Raw genomic sequence first — 18,495 nt, forward strand, 5'->3', positions numbered from 1 at the left:
ATTGGTCTGGTGATTTTTGTCACGGCCTTTCATTGGACAGCCATGTTGGACCAGCCACAGGGGGGTTTGCTGTGTATTGGACTTTAGTATGTTTGGCCAGAGGGGAATCCGTGTATATTCAGTGGAAGATTTAGCCTACTTCAAGTACTAATACCACAGTGTGAAAACAATCTGTTAAAAGAATATTGCACCATTTTTTTTTTACATTCAAACTTAGTTTACAGTATTGGTTAACCCTTTGGCTTTATGAATCCACATATATGAGAGCTTAATGTATTTTAAATCGTTTGTACATTTAGTCAAAACTGGTGTTATATGAGGAGCAGTAACCAGTGACAGTTTTTACAAAACATGTATTTTGCAAATGGAATCTACAGTACCTCAAACCACATGTTGCTAATCATGCTAAACTCACTAAAATATGTAAGTTAATCCATTTGTTTAATCTATTTTTCCCCTTCTTATAAAATAAGTCATACCAGTGACGCTAGCTAAATGCCTTGCATGAAATTATGAGATAAATGAGACATTTTCCAACATTTTAAAACAGACAGCAGATTTACCAAGTGCCTTCATGTACAGTTATTTAGGAAGTAGAATGTACAGTAGCCTACAGGAAGGGATGTCAAAACTCTTCAGATTTTTTCAGGGGATAAGTGGTAACACCAGTGACGACACCAGGTGGCAAACATTTTCATATTATTTATAATATTTAGTTGGTATTTATGTTGTAATGCTATCCACTTCATAAACGTGATTTGGTGTAAACATTATAGCATTTAAAATGGGAGAAATATATTTTTAAACTCAAAACATGCTCTTAAACATCCATACATGACAATTATTTGGAATTTTATATAATTGATTAAAAACAAATATTGTACAATTCATGGTTTAAATAGGTATACATATTCAAGGAACATGCTTTTATCAAAATGTGAAAATTAAATGTGACTACAAAGTATGATTAAAGTGTTTTCTTTCTTCAAAGCCTGGGGACATAAAACTGGCAGTTTCTGTAGAATGACTATCTACATGATTACTACTAGTCTAATCATATTACTACTATCTCTCTGTCTATCTTTTCTACCATTTTTCTTTTCTATCTATCTGCTCCAGTGTAATTACAGCAACAGTTGTTGGTTTTTAACCTATTACTATAGCAGTATTAACATGTAGTTGTGCTACTAGCCTACACACACTATTACTGTTTTATTTTACAAGTTGTTAGTTTAGTCCATCATACATACAAAGGTAGCCTACATTTGGCCCCTCCTAAAATTATTAAATTCTGGAAAACGGCGTCACCACCATCCAAAAAAACAGAGACCCTACTGTCTGCCGTAATGCCCCGCCTCCCCTACGTTCTCTACTTCTATTGGACGGTATTTCGGACGTCGCCCCACCTCGTTGGTCCGCTACATGGCACTCAAACCCAACACGGAACTATACGAGGATGCGACAGACCAAAACAAGAGATAGCCGCGCTACTACGGGATTAAAAACACGATTACGTATGTTGTGGGTTGTTTAAAAGGTGAGAGTATGTTCCGTCTCTTAGAAACAGCTCTATAGGTTTCCCCGTTTGATAATATAAACGGAAAAAGACATGGGTTAACGGTTTACGTTCCTAGAAAGCCCGAGCTTCAGGTAACTAACGTTAGCTTACGCCCCTGCGTCAAACAGTGGTCAAGGCTGCGTCTTTGTCATGTAATTTATTTATTTTAACCACGCTGTAGTACAAAAACTAGCGGTTCCTTAAAGATAGCGCCGTGTAGGTTTGCTCTCTGTCTAGCTATATATTTGTAAACTGACTCCAACTGTTTTCTAGAGCCGTCTTTTGACGTTGAGCTACAGGTTTTGGCCACCTGACTGACAGGCCTAATGGATGAGAAGTTGCTGGATTGCGTGTTGGTTATGCTTTGTTGCACCTAACACCTCTGTTTAGTCGATATCTTGACAAAACAAATGCCAAATCATCATCTTAATCACCATTAAGTTGTATCTGTGTAGCTGACTGACTTTTGGAGAAAAGAGTCCTGAAGCTCTGGCAGGGAGAGGAGTCTCTTTAGTGGAGTTACACTTAGATACAAGGAAGTTGGCTTCCAAAGAAAGTGAAATATTAGCTAACTGTTTGATTCACATCAGTGTCTTTATGCTCTGGTCTTTTGGCTCCGGACAATCACTGGTTTTCTTTTCTTTCTTCTTTTTTTACTAGTAGTCAGCAATGCACCAGTATGTTTTTGTTAAAGCAAATAACATGTTTTCCCACCCTTATCGGATAATACTGATATCTAGTTCGTAAGACTGTTGGTGTAGTTAAATGTGGTTAGGTTATTAAGTGTTTTGTCAAAGACACTGACACTTATTTTGTGCTGCCAATACCAACTATTAATTAGTCTGCCCATTTCCTCAGATAATTGCTATTAAGTGTCAGAAAATAGCAAAGCAGAGCCAAAACCTAAACATTTAAATTGCCTGTTTTGTCAGACCAACAGCCCCATACCAGTTATATTCAGTATACTATCAAATTGGACAAAGAAAACAAACATTTGAGCAGCTATTGTTTTGCCATGGTTTGGCATGTTTGATTGAAAAGTGATTGAAACAATTATATGATTATCTAAATAGTTGCAGATTAATTTTCTGTTTAATAACCAAACAATTAATTGACTGTTTCGCTATTTTTATTCTATTTAGGGCAGGGTATTAATTCAATAGTTTTGTTTATTGACTTGACTTTTAGCAGAATGATATATGATCTTATGATGTATTAGATTATTATTAATTAGAAATTAATGAAATAAGTAATTGAATGCATAATGGTGCAACATGTCATTGCTTTGAACTTAAGTTTGATTATTCTTTTGCATACATTTGCCATTCTGTGATCACTATATAGAACATATCTTTTTTTTAATTAAATCTCACTCTGCCATTTTTGATTATTTACAGAAAAATGTCAACTAAGGAGGGAGGAGACGGAAAAAATGGTCAACCTGTGGCCATGTCGCCTGAAAGAATGGCCACCGACAAAAGCAGAGAAAACCAGAACCAGCGTGAAGTCGAGGCAGCAGGAGGCACCACAGACACCAGCACAACAGCAAAAAACTTGGCTTTGCTTAAAGCGCACTCTCTGGACGTGAAGTTCGACGTCGGAGAGGAGTATGATGTTATCGAAACCATCGGCACAGGGGCCTATGGTGTTGTTTCGTCTGCTAGGAGAAGGGACAATGGTAGGGCTGATTTGATGAAAAAAAAAAGTAATTGTGTGTGTACTCAATGCTCAATTTGGTAAATGTGGAAATTCATTATCAGTTAACATTGTCATTCAAACTCAGTTGTACACCCTGTCCTGCCGCTTTTTCATTGGAGCTTATTAACATTTCACAGGCCAGCAGGTGGCGATAAAGAAGATCTCCAATGCTTTTGAAGTGTTGACAAATGCTAAACGCACTTTGCGAGAACTGAAGATTCTCAAGCACTTCAAACATGACAATATTATCGCCATCAAAGACATCCTGCAGCCTAACCTTCCTCATTCTGCCTTCAAGTCTGTGTATGTACTTTTTATTTTCATGGTGCACAAGGTTCCTCCTTAGGCTAGAAATGTCTGTAGAACTCTTACGTTTATTGATGAAGTTAATATCTGGAAACTTTGAAGATTTGGATGAAATAATTGGATGTTTAACAACCAAACATTCCACCAAGTTATAAACTCAGAGGCAATGTTCACTTGTATCTTAGATTAGTTATGTTATTCACCCATCACAAGCATTCAGTAATATTGATCAATAACCAAAATCTTCAAGTATAATTACAAAAATTTTAACCTGAAAAAACTGAAATTTAAAATATGGCAAATTCAAACGGAGATGAAACAAATCCCTTAAGTATTAGTTTATATCAGTGAAAATTGCAGTAAACAGGTTTGGTAATGGAGACACAATCCTAATAATCTATTAAGATATACTTTATGGCTCAGTTGATGTCACACGTATCTCACTTTTCCCCTTCCCATGTGTGCAGGTATGTGGTGCTGGACCTGATGGAGAGTGACTTGCACCAGATCATACACTCTTCCCAGACGCTAACCTCAGAGCACACACGCTACTTTCTTTACCAGCTCCTCCGTGGCCTGAAGTATGTGCACTCTGCGAACGTAATCCACCGCGACCTCAAACCCTCCAACCTGCTAGTGAACGAGAACTGTGAGCTAAAAATTGGTGACTTTGGCATGGCAAGGGGTCTAAGTTCACACCCTGAGGAGTCTCATTCCTTCATGACTGAATACGTGGCAACTCGATGGTACCGTGCTCCTGAACTCCTGCTGTCTCTCAATCACTATAGTTTGGCCATTGACTTGTGGTCTGTGGGCTGCATCTTTGCAGAAATGTTGGGGCGTAAGCAGCTTTTTCCTGGGAAGCACTACGTCCACCAGCTCACGCTCATTTTGGGTGTGTTAGGCACTCCTCCTGAGGGGTTGATTAGTACTATTAGGGCTGACAGAGTACGCTCCTATGTTCAGAGTCTTCCATCACGGTCTGCTGTGCCTTTGGCCAAACTGTACCCACAAGCTGAACCGGAGGCTTTGGACCTGCTGGTTGCCATGTTGCGCTTTGACCCTCGTGAGAGAATCTGTGTGACGCAAGCACTGGAGCATCCTTACCTGTCCAAGTATCACGACCCCGATGATGAGCCAATTTGCGTGCCAGCTTTTGACTTTGAATTTGACAAGCTTCCAATAAACAAGGAACAAATTAAAGAGGCGATTCTGATGGAGATTCAGGACTTTCATCAAAACAAACAGGGCTGTCGTCAAAGACTGCAGTTCAGGCCCTTGGCAAGGGCAAATGGCAGAGCTGCAGCACAAAGCAGTAACCAGTGTAATGCTCAGCCCTCCACTGTTCAGATGAGCAAATCAACACTGGTTCCAATGGCACAACACTCACAAGCAGCACAGATACAGCAACAGCAAATGAGAGAAGTGAAATCTCAACAGCAGCAAGATCACACACCAGCAGATGGGAACAACACATATAGAAATCAGATGCAAACCTTTAATAAGCCTGCGCCCCTTTTAGAAGTTGCCCCGTGTCAAGTAACCCATAATTTGCCTCTTCTTTCTAAAAGCGAAAGTGGCCCAGTTGATGTGGACATGCCCAGTGCCAACTCAGACAGCGGTCAGCCAGAGACTATAGATTTAACAACCCCCGTGTCTAGTCAGGATAATCCATCAGAAACAATGAGAGACAGTGAGGTACAGGACCAGCTGACCAGAAGTCAGGCTCCTCTGACTCAGGCCACCCAGAGCCAGTCCATGGCCCAGGCTCCCACCTCTGTTCCTGCCACGCCAGCACAGACCATGACACCCCTACCTACCACTGTGCCTTCCCTTTGTCTCTCGGTGGCACAGGCCCAGTCACTGTCTCAGTCTCTTTCACAGTCACTGTCCAAGAATGCCAGGCCTCCTCCAGGTGCCGGAGAGGGAACCAGAAAAGAAGGAGCTATTTCAGAGGATACGAAAGCTGCACTTAAAGCGGCTTTGTTGAAATCAGCTCTCAGAAATAAAGCCAGGGGTGGTAAGTTCATGATTTCCATATCCACTTACGGTATATCATTTACATGCCATTTTTAGAAAGCCTTTATCAGAATTTTGTACGTTTATTGCAGATGGCGGTACCTCTGCGCTGGGCATTGACGCTGGCACAGGAGGAGGTGTGTCGTCCTCCCTTTCTTCTGTTCCAGATTTGCGTCGGCCTGTCACAGCCCAGGAGCGTCAACGCGAAAGAGAGGAGAAAAGAAGGAAGAGGCAGGAACGAGCAAGAGAGAGGGAGCGGAAAATGAAGGAAAAAGAGAAAAGAGAGGGAAAGCAGGGGGACTCGCTGGGTGGGGTTCTGCTGAGTGACGATGACAAAAGCCTTTTGCAGCGTTGGACAAAAATGATGGACAGCCGCAATGAGATATCTCAGACTCCTAATAACGATGGAGCAATGAGTAAAGACTGTACTGTGAACTCGCACAGGGGTGTAGCTATCAGTGACAACACCCAAGGAGCACTGAGCAATAACATTGGCAAGGAGGCCAGGAAGATTCAGTCTCATGAACAGTTAATCTCTCAAGTTAAACCTAACCAGCCAGGCGTGTTCCAGCCTCCCAGCACCCAGCAACCATCATTACATTTCTCCATGAGCCAGAGGAAACCTTCGGCGGATATAGTTGTCGCTGTAAGCGGAGGGATAGATATGACAGTCACTAGTGGCTTTAAGAACAACATGCTCAAACCTCACAGTGAGAGCAACAGACAAAGTGGTTTTAACTGTTTGGGGAATTGGAACGGGCAGCAATTAGAGACGAGGCCACCACAACAACCACAACCAAACAGGAAAACGCAGCCTCAACCGTCGAGCTTTCTTCAGCCCCAGCTCCAACCTCAAAGTCAAAACCAGCATGACCCTCAACCTCAGTCGCAACTACTTCCTCTAGACAGTTTTTTGACCAAAGCTCCAACATTAGCCACCAGACAGATGAATGGAAATGTGGATATCGGACGCCAAAATAACCTCAACTCCCACCCCAACCCCTCGACTGCAAGTGCTGGTCCGATGGAGAAGCTGTGTTCCTCTGTAGGAGAGAAATGTGGGCCACAGACCACAAACCCTATCTGTGGGCCTTTAGGGGTCCCCTCACATCCTCATCCCAGCTTAGGATTCACAGATACTGGACAGCAAGGGCCCTCCATTGCCCCCGACATCCATACAGTAACACTGCAACTCTCAAAGTCACAGGTGTGTCTCAGGTTTTCTTCTGCTGCGTTGCGCCTTCCTTGTAAAATATTGCAGCTAGCATATTACCTGAGAGAAGGTATATGTAATGACAGAGCCCTGGTGTTCATTATAGACGCTATACAAAAACATTTTCTTGTGCATATATATATATATATATATATATATATATATATATATATATATATATATATATGGTTTAAATGTCACAATCTTCTGCTTGCCTTGAACTAATGTTAAGGATACAGAGTTCAGTTGACCCAATGTTTCCCCTTTATTCATGTCAGGTAGAGGATGTTTTACCCCCGGTGTTCTCGGTCACCCCTAAAGGCAGCGGGGCTGGGTACGGCGTGGGCTTTGACCTGGATGATCTTCTCAACCAGTCTCTCACAGATCTGCAACACTGTGACCGGGACAGGTAAGGTCTAATACTGCTCCCACAAACAAACCAATGTCTAACAGTGGAAAAAACACATGCTTTCTACTTAAGTTTTACCCATTTATTTCAAAATATTATCTGGTAATCGTTTAAATAAACATGGCTCTACAGCTGCACAATAGTTCTGGGTCAACCATGGCTAAAATTCTATTAGACCTTACACAGCTGTGTGTGCTTTACATTACCGTTTCATTTGTGATGTTTTAACACATGAATGCAGCAGAATAATCAAATTCCAAGTGCTCACATGCCATGCCTATGTGTATATTAAAAACCATAATTATTACCTTATTAGTCGCTGTAATTGATCCTCAAGTTAGTTGGATGATGCATGTCGAACCACCAAGTATAAACACCAGAACTTACTTTAAAAAAAGCTATATGTAACGGACTTTCCCAAAAAAGCTGTGTGGACTAAGAAATCCCTCTCAATTATAACTTATGACCCAGTAGAGGTGTGTGGTGGGGTCTGTATCTGCTGAGGCTTGAGATAATGATTTGTGTCCGATATGAATTTTCTTAAAACGACATTGACTCATTGTCCATCATTAAAACATCCAGAATCTATGAAAATGCAAATAATTCTCATTTCAAAAGTTTAACTACTGGATACAAGATGTCTCCTTCTTTGCCAAAAAGTAAAAAGTCTAAAACGTTTCCACATCGCACAGGACCATGATTGGCTTCCAAACTAGTAGTGATTCTCTCGTATGTACACGCCATCAACCCAGATTTAAGGTGAGCTCAGAGAAACTTTCCCTTTTCAGCAGATGAAAGTGAAAACAGCCTTCTAGTGTCAAACTCTGCACATGCATCATTCTGCACAGTGAAGGTCAGACATTAAAGTGACAAAACACACTTGAGTGGAGGGGGACTTTCAAAGTGCGCTGCAGACATTCATATGTAGTTTTCAGGACAATTTTGACTTTTAGTGTTGGCGCGCACACTCTTTGGTTTGTATGACATAAGAGGTCCACTCTTAATGCTTTCTATCTTATCTTTCTCGGTCATCAGTTACGATTCGGCCCCACTCTCGGCATCCCTGTTATCTGACTGGAGCGAGGTGCACCGCATGACTCCAGCTGATCTGGAATCGCTGCAGCAGGAGTTGCAACTCGGCTCTCCCATGATCCTCTCTGATACCATTCCCCCTGATGCCTGACCTTCCCTGCCTGGAATTTAAAAGACAAGACTTGGATTTGTGTAAATGTTAGATGTTTTTAAGCATGAAAACCTTGAGTGAAGACTTAATCAAATTAATTTAAAAGCTAGCTTTTTTTACTAGACACTACCAAGCAGTCTTTTTTACCGTTATGACATGCTGCGCTTTTTTTTAATAATAAAGAAAACTGTCATCACCTGTCTCTGGATCTGAACTAACTACAGTAAAAATGAGTAATTTAAACTGAGATTAAGTTGGTTCTTTGTGAGGAAAGCCATTTAAAAGTTACCTTAATGCATTTGAAAGAAACATTTGAAATAATTTGCATTTCAGAAATGTGCACTACAAAATGAGGTAATATTTGTTCCAAAAAACAAGTTATTTCAAAAAAGGCGACAGCTTTCGTACTTTCAGTTGTAAAGTGGTTGTAATAGAGTGGGATATAAAAGCAGAAAGCTTTAAAAAGACAAGTTTTGATCAATGAGCAACACGATACTTGTAGAACATTTCCAAACTCAGCTATCAGAAGTTGAACAGAGCACTGACCTGATTTTAAGAATCAAATAAATTTATTTAAAATACAGAACATATTATTTAGTTCATAATTGTGATTAAAATACAAACCTATCAAAACTTATTTTACTCTGACATCATAATGCACAGTTATAGTTAAAAAAAAAAAAGTAAGATTACATCACATTTCTTGTTCAATATGGCTTCATGTGCACATCACCAGTTGTACTATTCAGGATAACTTTGGATGGAAGTCAGACATAAATCTCCATTTGCGTTTCATCTCCCAAACCCAGTTGTCAGAAGTGTTCTACCTCTGAAGCAGGATCAGTAGAGAGGACAGACAACTGACCAACATGGCAGCCCTCCCACACCAGTTCCAATTTGCTCGGCCATACAGCTTGATCTCTGGTACCGTGTTTTCAATGAAGCTTGAGAAGGTGGTCAGTCTGGCATACACACCTGGCTGGTTTTGGTGAGCACAGCCAAGTCCAAAACTCACCACGCCAGCCTGCACCCAGGTCCCATTTTCCATCTGGCAGACAAGAGGCCCTCCTGAATCACCCTGAAAAGACAACACAAAAAAAACTATTCACTCAGTTTTCACCACTGGGAGGTATCGAAGTGTAGCCTAGAAATCTAGACACACCCTAGCGGCAACAAATGTAATTTGCAGCCAGGATCAGTCTAGCAACTCTGTTGGCTTGTGTAAGGTCAGCACAGGCTGCAGAGTTGATTGCTTTAACACGAGCTTGTGTGTTGGCTGAGAATAAACGGGTTACAATATATACCGATAGTAAATATGCATTTTCAGCCGCTCATGATTTTAGTAAGATATGGGAAAATAGGGGATTTGTTACTACAGGAGGTAAGCCGATACAGCATGCTGACTTGATCAAGGAATTGTTAGCTGCAATGATTTTACCCCTAGAGATAGCTATTGTAAAATGTCAGGGTCATGCAAGGGATGGATCAAGGGTTGCAATGGGTAATAATTTTGCTGATGAGTGCGCAAAGAAAGCTGGGGGGGATTCAGTGTTTCCACCCTGGCTAAAAGAGATAGGAACATATACACAAGTCACAGATCCACCCTTTACTAAAACTGATTTGTTGGAATTTCAGAAACAAGCATTAGACACTGAGATTAAAAGATGGAAGCAGAAAGGATGCATTCAAGATGAAGGTTTATGGAAATCTGTGGATGGCAGAATTGCATTGCCAAAAGTTTCATTTGACGCAGTGTTAAAATTTGTTAATGGAATTACTCATATAGGCACAGAGGGAATTATCAAGTATATTTCAAAGATTTTCTTTGCAGTAGGTTTGGAAAACTATGCAAGGGAATTTGTAAGAAGATGTCTTATATGCGCTAGGTGTAATCCGGACCTCAGAGCTCCAAAACATGAACATTTAGTTCCATCTAAAGGTCCATTTCAATATTTGCAAATTGACTATACACATATGAAGAGATTCAAAGGATATTTATATCTTCTAGTCATTGTAGATAGATTTTCTAAATGGCCTGAAGCATTTCCGATGAGGAAGGAAGATGCACAAACAGTTGTTAAATGTTTGATGGAACATATTATTCCACGGTTCGGTGTGCCATGTCAAATTGATTCAGACAATGGACCAGCGTTTACAGCTAGAGTCACCAAATTGTTGTCTGCGGCATTAGGGATAAAATGGGCATTTCACATCCCATATCATCCGCAGAGTTCAGGACAGGTTGAGCGGACCAATCGGACCATTAAGGATAAATTGACTAAATTACAGATGTCAAAAACAATGAATTGGGTCGAAGCATTACCTTTGATTTTAATGTCAATGAGAGCGATGCCTAATAAAACAACTGGTCTTTCGCCTCATGAGATTTTAATGGCCAGACCATTTGCATTAGGTGCGTTAATGGACAAAGAGTCCGTGGTAAATCTAACAGGATTACAAGAAGGTCAACAAGAATATGTCAAGAATTTATATAATTTTGTTTCTGAGTTTTCCAAACAGGTGATTGACAGACTCCCGGAGCCAGGGGAGGACGCAACTCATCCATTCCAGCCAGGAGACTACGTCCTAGTAAGGAGTCTCAAGCCAACGGCAGGGGAGCCGCGATACGGACCGCCTACGCAGGTGTTGCTGGTGACGAGGACAGCTGTTAAAGTTAAGGGCCAACCGCAATGGATCCATGCAAGCAGGGTCAGGAGAGCACCAGAGGCAATGCTGGAAGCAGCGCCAGAGGAAGTGTCGGAGACATCTCCGGAAACAACGCTGGAGGTATCGGTAGAGGTACTGCCAGGAGCAGCAACAGCGGATCCAGAAGGAGCAGCACCAGCAGATCCAGAGGCAGCAACTATGACCTCATAGACCGGTTCAAGGTAGAGACAAGAGTGAAGAGAAATCTAGCTCTGATTAACTATGCTATTTTGATTTTTGTGATGATTGGAGGACTGTCCTGGTTGACTATACACACACAAAGGAATGTCAATCAGGAGCAGGAACTTGAGACACTGGTGATGATATCACCAGTTCCAGCACACAACAAGGATTCGTGTGATCATAGAAGACAAGAAACTCATGCACGAGCCTTATGTGATGTTATTGATGTTACTAACATGACCATCAAGTTTTTAGGAGACATGCGTGAAATGGGGGAAGATGACAAAATGAGACGCAGTGCACAAAGTGTAGATTCGGAGAAATTCCAAAACACACCACTCACGGCTAACGAAATGCAATGTATGTTACTTCCTTTGAGAACAAATGCGACAAGAGCGTTTTACATAAATAGCGTTAATATTACTTATATCAATGCCGACGAAGTAAGAATGACGGTTGAATACGAGTCACCTACTGATGAGGTAATTGTAGGGAAGCCTAAAGTCCTAGCAAAATATATTCCAACGCCCGAGTTTTGTAATGACCTATGGAAAAGCTTCCTTCCAAATTTCTTTGTACAGTCAAACGCGAAAGTGTTAGAAAAATTGTTGCCACAATCGGTATGGGAATCAGGAAAAAGGGGATTGCCATTAACATGTATACAGGCAGTAGGGGGATTACGTAAGCATATCGTGGGATCCACATTGATGTGTCCAAGAATAACTTATATAGAGGGAGATATTTTAGTCCCTGCTACTAATCATCTTAGATGGTTATGCTGGGAGGAAGTACTTACGTATCTGCCAACCCATTGGAAAGGTCGCTGTTCTCCATATTGGAGTGCAAGAGAGGACAAAACTGATTCAGGTCTCACACAAATTGATGTAATCGAGGTAAAATATGATCCAGGGTTAGCCAAGGTAGAAGACATTGAGGGTAAAACTGGATACAGAGAGTGAGACAGAGGGGGAATTGGAGACAGCAGCCATGGTACAGGAGAATGAACAAGATATGGTTGTAGGTAAGCTTGATTTTTGGGAAAAAGAAATGCAACACATTACTTCCAATTTATGGTATCAATATATAACCAGAAAAGTTAGGAAAGTTACTTCAAACTCTTGCTATGCGTGTGCAGTAATGTCGCAATCAACGAATCAGTTGTTCAATAACGTAGCAGTACCGTTAAAGGGTCATGATGGCATTCCAGCACGCTGCATGATGATGTTACAATTCGTACTACAGACACATCCACTAATGGGCCTAGGTGTGGGACAGAGAGCGAGTAGACAGAGTACAGTCATTGCGATAAGACGACTATTACTTCACGAGGGAGCGCGTACGCTGATACCGAGTGGAAAAGAGGGTGTCAGGCATGGTAGAGTGTATACTATGTATTCACACATAACAGGGAGAACTGGAAAAAATAAGGAGATTAACCGTAAATATAATACAACGATCAAGGTTTCAGGGTACGAACCACCATTGGAGGGATGTTTTGGATTCTATAAGAAATATGTGTTAGATATGCCCCTTGATTTGTCAAAACAATCTTCTCAGGTTTCAGCGATACATAATGAATCAGCTATCTTCGACATATGCATTGAAGGTCAGGGAAAAGATGGGAAGCATGGAAAAGGGGAGAGTATGGGAGAAATTCCTGAACAGCAGTGTATTAAAATATTAGGGGAACCTAATGAGTACCGAAGAATCGCAGTTTTAGGAACAATCACAATTCCTGGATTTTTTTGGTGTTGTGGGAGAAACATTTGGACTTTTCTTCCCAGAAATTTTATAGGTCGTTGTGGAGTTTGCACGATGAATGAACTAATTTACATCGTAGAACCTGTAGAACTCAGGAAAGGAAACCACAGTTGGAAGAAGGAGAAGCGGGAGGTTTCCGACGTTACGGGTTACATTCATCTACAAAAAGATCAGACAGGATTAGCAGAAAAATATTACGCGTTAGACGACGACTATAGGATTTTTTCGCATTCCCAAATGTATTTCAAAACTCTATTTTGGAATACAGAGTTAATATATGACAATCATTTCCTGATAGCATTAACAAGAAGGGACGTGGTTAACCTAGCAAATGCTACTGCGTTAGGGTTTCAATCATTAAGTGCAGAAGTTGCCCTTATTAGACAATTCACAATCGAAAATCGTTTAGCACTCGATACAATCACAGCTGCTCAAGGCAGAGTGTGTGCTTTAATTGATACGGATTGTTGTACATACTTACCAGCAAAATCTGAAGGATTAGGAAATTTGTCAGTTGCATTAAAAAATCTCAAAGAGATTCAAGAAGGCATTGTTAGAACCAATAAAGAGGCACACGCTACAGGAGGAAAGTATGCAGAGACAGGAAGAGGACTTGAATGGATGACGAGACTGTTCACTAACAATTCCATCGTTGCATGGATGATAGGAATTATTGCTCCAGTCCTACTAATCTTCCTGGTTGTCATTTTCGTGTTAGGATGTTGTTTTCCAATCTTGAGGAATTTAATACTAAAGTCTGTTACTAACATTTCAATGGTACAGAATCCGGTTAATCATGTGCATGTCCACTCAGCTAATCGACGGAGACCTAGGTTTGCATCTTCATTGTCTGATACTTCTACATCCAGTTCTGATGAAGGTCCCATGGGACAGGTGGATTAAAAGATGTGCAGGAGAAATTCAATGTAACAGGGTCAAGATCATGTAGGAAACGATGAGGGATAAGTTTAGAACCATGCTATCATGACAAAGAATAATGTGGTCGCCCCAAAGATTTGGCTGGCAGTATTTTAATGAGGGGATCGCAGAGGAATTTTGTCCTGGTAAAGAAACAGCCACCAGGTTTTCGCCTCTGCCATGATTAAGCATTGTTATTATTTTATATACTCTGTAACTAATATATTCTTATATAATCATCATTTAATGTGTATTCCATATGCTAAGATTGTTTCCTATCACAGTATATTGCATGTTAGACTGTATCTCAACCATGCTAAAAAAAAAAAAGCAGACGTTTGAATGTATCTTATCTATTCTAAGGACTTTCTAGAGACCAGTCAGTTTAAGATGATATGGTCTCACAGTAAAACCTAGCTTAGAATGGGCACAACTTTCACACAGAGGAATTGGAGCCAGGAATGTGAGAATCTATTAGGAGCACGTGCCATAAAAAGGTGTAGTTTAAGAGTAAACTGTTCCAACTGAAATAGATGTCTCATGCTGTGTAAGCACAAAAAGTGTTTAAAAGGTATTCACTATGATGTACATGTGGTTCATCTTTGGGCAGACGTGTCTGTATGCTCATGGTTGTTCCAGTGTCATGAAAGTTTGTTCACTGTTTGAATAAAGCTGCACTTGATTTGTAATCATCGGACTGGTCGTCATCTTTGAGGTCTCCCAACATCATTTCTGAATCATCACCCGATATCAGCTTGCAAGCTGGAAAAACCAAACTCTAGTCAGGCCAATCACATCGTGTATAGAGTTGGTGGGCAGGCTTAACATAAGGACGGCAGAGTTGCGACGCTTCCGCGTGAATTCCCTACTACTTGAAAACAAAGATGATGGCTGCTGCTGGCGGACAGCGGTCTATGGAATCGGCTTTGGCCGCGACTCTGGAAGACTTGGGAGTTAAGCACTGAAGTCATTCTTAAAAAAGGAAGATGTGTTTGGAGTTTTAGTTGACCGGATACGGCAAAAGTTTAATCTATCAACTAGAGTTGCTCTGGTTGGTTGTAGCGCTATCATATTACGTGCAGAGGGAATTTGAAAGACAACAGTTTATCCTGCCCCTCGGGTTGAGCCCTGCCAATGGGGAGTTCCCAGACCCAACATCTTGATGTGGGCTAATCAAAGTGCTCAAAGGAAGGTCTTACAAACTTGTAGAGTTCAGATTCTCTGCCCGAGCCGCCGATATTTTCCGCCACTATCCTCAGGCTGGGCCCTTGATCAAGCATTTGTGTTTTTTTTAATCATTAGGCTACTTTATTAGCATAATTGAGTGGGGAGAAAGCTTCTCCCGTAGCTCTGGGTAGTGCGGCCAGTGCGTCGGCATGCAGACCATGGCGAAGGACAGTATTAATTAGGTGATCAAGACAATAAAGTCTCCTATATGGTTCCAGGGCTTTGATTTGTTGCTGCCTTGATCTGTTACCCACACTATTCGGCTGAGGGAGGGAGCTAGGGTCGAGTTTTCTTTTTTTTTGCGTTTCTTCATTCGGATCCATTTGCAATCCATTCCATTCTGAATAAACAAACAACACAGTTTACATGCTCCGTTCTTGTTAAGATAATTCTAAACAGATTTCTGCAATTCAAACAACTCGGAATTGTAGTTGAGAATGTCAGTTATAATAGCCCACGTATTAAAAAAATTGTCTGGTTTAAAATCGGGCTCGGGCTCATAATTACAGTTAATGAAACAAAGTGCACGAGCTCGGGTAGGGTCGGGAAAAGTAGCAATCAAAGTTATTTTTAATTCAGCTTCTTGTTTTGCTGTGTGTATTTGTGAATGTAAACACAGCAGCACAAACAGCTGATCCAACAGTACCTGGCAGGAGTCCATGCCGCCCTTCTGGTATCCAGCACAGATCATGTCATACAGGATGTCCACCTGCTCTGTTGGGTTTGTCTGGTACATCTCCTGACATGAACTCTGGGAAATGATTGGCACCTGCACTTTCTGCAGAGTCCCGACCCCTGGCAGAGGCACTGAGGAGAATACAGGGACAGATGGAGGATGAAGAACAAAAGGAGTGTCAGACTTCTTAATTTCTGCAACTAAACAGTAAGTAAGCTTTTTTTTTTTTGCTACTATATACATTTGCACTGAATTAAATTATTGTAGGTGCAAATCTGTTGTCTTACGCATATTGATCTACTAAAGCTATGGAATAGAATAAATTGTCACCATTAAAAATATATTACACTGATCGGAGGAAACATTTCTAGGCCTGAAATCAATATTATAATAATTAATGACAATATATCACTATGGCAAATGTATGCAGTAATACACATACAATTACAAATTGATGAGTGTGTTCCATACTGCATCAGATAAGTGGGTGAAACACAAGCTTGATTAGAATGATTAATTTGACAACAACATTAACTAACAGTCTTATTATATCACGATTCCACTGAAAGTCAATAAACTTAAGTTATATTATAAATATTTAAATATTATAACCCAGCTTGTTACGGACTGGTTTCCAGTTTCTGTTTCACGCTCTGCTAAAGAAAAACTGTAAATGATACCTATAGGAAACAGAGAGTACCTCATTAAAAATGTATTTCTGCCAACCATATAACGTTTTTGAGACACTGACCTACACTTTTTTCTATTCCTTTAAATCCTTCATAATCTTTTTTATACACTTGGACATGATCATTAATTTGCATGCCAGAGTCCAAGAAAAATAAAAGGGCCTTTTAGGGACTTGTAAAACATTTAACTGCTGAATAAAAAAGTTATCTGCACACATGCTAAGATGATGTGAAGAATTTAGCAAGCCTTACCATCATCCCGGATGTTCCCCCAGCCTGTGACATGGCACTGCATGCCACTTGGAAACAGGGTGCCAGAGGCAGGCAAGCAGATGGGAAGGACATATTGTGACCAGGTTACTGAACTGGACAGCTTTACCAACGCCAAATCCTTCCCATTGTGAGGCTCATTGTAACCGGATGGGATCACCACCTGGCTCACACGATACGTTGACATGTACTTGTTGTAGGCATTAAGCTGGTACCGGCCAACGTAGATGATGTAAGATCTCACATCGGATGGACTGAAAAAAGATGGAGGAATACCGAATGACACCTACGAAATGGGCTTGATGTTTACCATAATCTAGAAAGAAGAAAAGGTTCTCCACATTTGCACTCACTTTATTAACACCATTATGGTCCTTAGACAGTCATCTAGTAAAACGTAATGAATCAAATGAAAGACCAACAGTCTTCATGATTTGGGGATAGTTGTCTATAAGACTTGGTGAGCAATGAAAATTTGAAAGAATCTATTAGATATTGAATATGATGGAGGTATGTTTCCTGTATCGGTAAAAGGATATTAAACACATTTTGCTTGAAAAACAATATTTCCCTGAAAGGCTTTAGCAAAACTATAGCAGCCATTGCCAATAATTCCCATAAAATGTCTCAGACGGCTTACAAAAGAGGTAAAGAGTCTGTGGGTTGATGGGCAGCTGTGAGTTCACCTGCAGATTTATAGCGGAGTGAAAACAGAGTTTCTTACTCGGGGAAACAATGAGCGGCCGATAGGACCCAGCTCTCTGTGATGATGGAGCCTCCACAGATATGACCACTCTTCTCTGTCTGGAGGCCGAAGGGGGGAGAAAAACAGTGAGTCACCTCAGCATCACAAGCAAATCCCTCTCTCAGCAGGTCAGTTTGATAAGCAAGACATAGACTAAACCACACAGATTACCTACAGGCAGAACAAATAGAAAGAATATTACATGGCTGAAGGTTTTTCACAGGGCCCTACCTGTATATCAACCTGCCACGGCCACTCGCCCTCTGTAGCGTCCGTCCCGCCCACAATCCTGCTCTCCACTATGTGTGGTCGGCCACATTCTTGCGCGTACGAAGCCAAAATACCTAAATGTAAACATAAATTACATTTAGGTTTCACTCTGACCGATGCAGCTGATTCTTACACTATGACACACAAATTCGGTTATAATTGAATTGAACTTTGTGCTAGAGTGCACAAAGTATGTTTTACAGGTGGACGAAACAGACATGCCGATAGCAAGGGACGCTTGATAGCCTACTCACCTGTTACGCACCAAAAAATAATAGCATGAAGATGTAATTTCGGCGACATTTTGTGAGGTTTCGCGGCACAAGTTCCGTTTCAGCAACTACTGCAGCAGAGCCAACAACGTTCTCTGAAGTCAGGACAAATCTTTTTTATCTATACCGTTACGTCCGTCTTTCTAATACCTCTTCTGCTTCTGTTGTGACGGAAACTCGAGCAGTAGCCTTCAGAAAAGAAGTTACTTCTCCGTGCGTTTTAGCGTCGACAAAATCCCCTAAAATAGTTCTTACCGAATAAGGTTTCGAGTACAAAATCTCTATAGAGCCTCGATCCCAAAACAGATGGCTACCTGTGCACTCAACAACACCCAATCAAAACTCTGGTCTCGCCCTCCTGAGCCACCTGAGCCAATGAAATGTAAGGAATT

At 41.0% G+C, this 18,495-nt stretch overlaps 2 protein-coding genes across 3 annotated transcripts; one reads left to right on the forward strand and one right to left on the reverse strand.

Annotated features, from left to right (window-relative positions):
- The first annotated feature begins 1,414 nt into the window (after window positions 1–1,414).
- mapk7 (mitogen-activated protein kinase 7) lies at window positions 1,415–8,587 on the forward strand. Of its 2 annotated transcripts, none has more exons than XM_028567836.1 (7): window positions 1,415–1,537; window positions 2,956–3,236; window positions 3,394–3,559; window positions 4,030–5,582; window positions 5,674–6,788; window positions 7,073–7,203; window positions 8,239–8,587. In XM_028567836.1, the coding sequence occupies exons 2-7, from the start codon at window positions 2,960–2,962 to the stop codon at window positions 8,384–8,386; spliced, it is 3,390 nt and encodes a 1,129-aa protein (XP_028423637.1). In that variant the 5' UTR covers window positions 1,415–1,537; window positions 2,956–2,959; the 3' UTR covers window positions 8,387–8,587. The 2 variants fall into 2 exon arrangements, with proteins under 2 accessions (XP_028423637.1, XP_028423638.1); XM_028567837.1 differs by lacking the exon at window positions 1,415–1,537 and adding an exon at window positions 1,549–1,650.
- Window positions 8,588–8,916: 329 nt separating this feature from the next.
- zgc:92313 (prostasin) lies at window positions 8,917–18,459 on the reverse strand. The gene is made up of 6 exons (XM_028568071.1): window positions 18,086–18,459; window positions 17,793–17,905; window positions 17,541–17,620; window positions 16,799–17,070; window positions 15,828–15,988; window positions 8,917–9,464 (listed from the first exon to the last, which is right to left on the reverse strand). The coding sequence occupies exons 1-6, from the start codon at window positions 18,132–18,134 to the stop codon at window positions 9,210–9,212; spliced, it is 930 nt and encodes a 309-aa protein (XP_028423872.1). The 5' UTR covers window positions 18,135–18,459; the 3' UTR covers window positions 8,917–9,209.
- Window positions 18,460–18,495: the final 36 nt, after the last annotated feature.

Source organism: Perca flavescens, chromosome 21 (assembly GCF_004354835.1).
Source record: "Perca flavescens isolate YP-PL-M2 chromosome 21, PFLA_1.0, whole genome shotgun sequence".
Classification (NCBI taxonomy): domain Eukaryota; kingdom Metazoa; phylum Chordata; class Actinopteri; order Perciformes; family Percidae; genus Perca; species Perca flavescens.

What these genes read in the sequence shown, in the direction of transcription:
- mapk7 (XM_028567836.1), top strand. Translation starts at nt 2,960, where the DNA reads ATGTCAACTAAGGAGGGAGGAGACGGAAAAAATGGTCAACCTGTGGCC. An exon ending in TGCTAGGAGAAGGGACAATG is followed by an intron (nt 3,237 to 3,393) that starts GTAGGGCTGATT and finishes AACATTTCACAG; the next exon opens with GCCAGCAGGTGGCGATAAAG. An exon ending in TGCAACTCTCAAAGTCACAG is followed by an intron (nt 6,789 to 7,072) that starts GTGTGTCTCAGG and finishes TATTCATGTCAG; the next exon opens with GTAGAGGATGTTTTACCCCC.
- zgc:92313 (XM_028568071.1), bottom strand. Translation starts at nt 18,134, where the DNA reads ATGTCGCCGAAATTACATCTTCATGCTATTATTTTTTGGTGCGTAACA. An exon ending in TATTTTTTGGTGCGTAACAG is followed by an intron (nt 17,906 to 18,085) that starts GTGAGTAGGCTA and finishes GTTTACATTTAG; the next exon opens with GTATTTTGGCTTCGTACGCG. An exon ending in GCGGCATGGACTCCTGCCAG is followed by an intron (nt 9,465 to 15,827) that starts GTACTGTTGGAT and finishes TTGTCTTTTCAG; the next exon opens with GGTGATTCAGGAGGGCCTCT.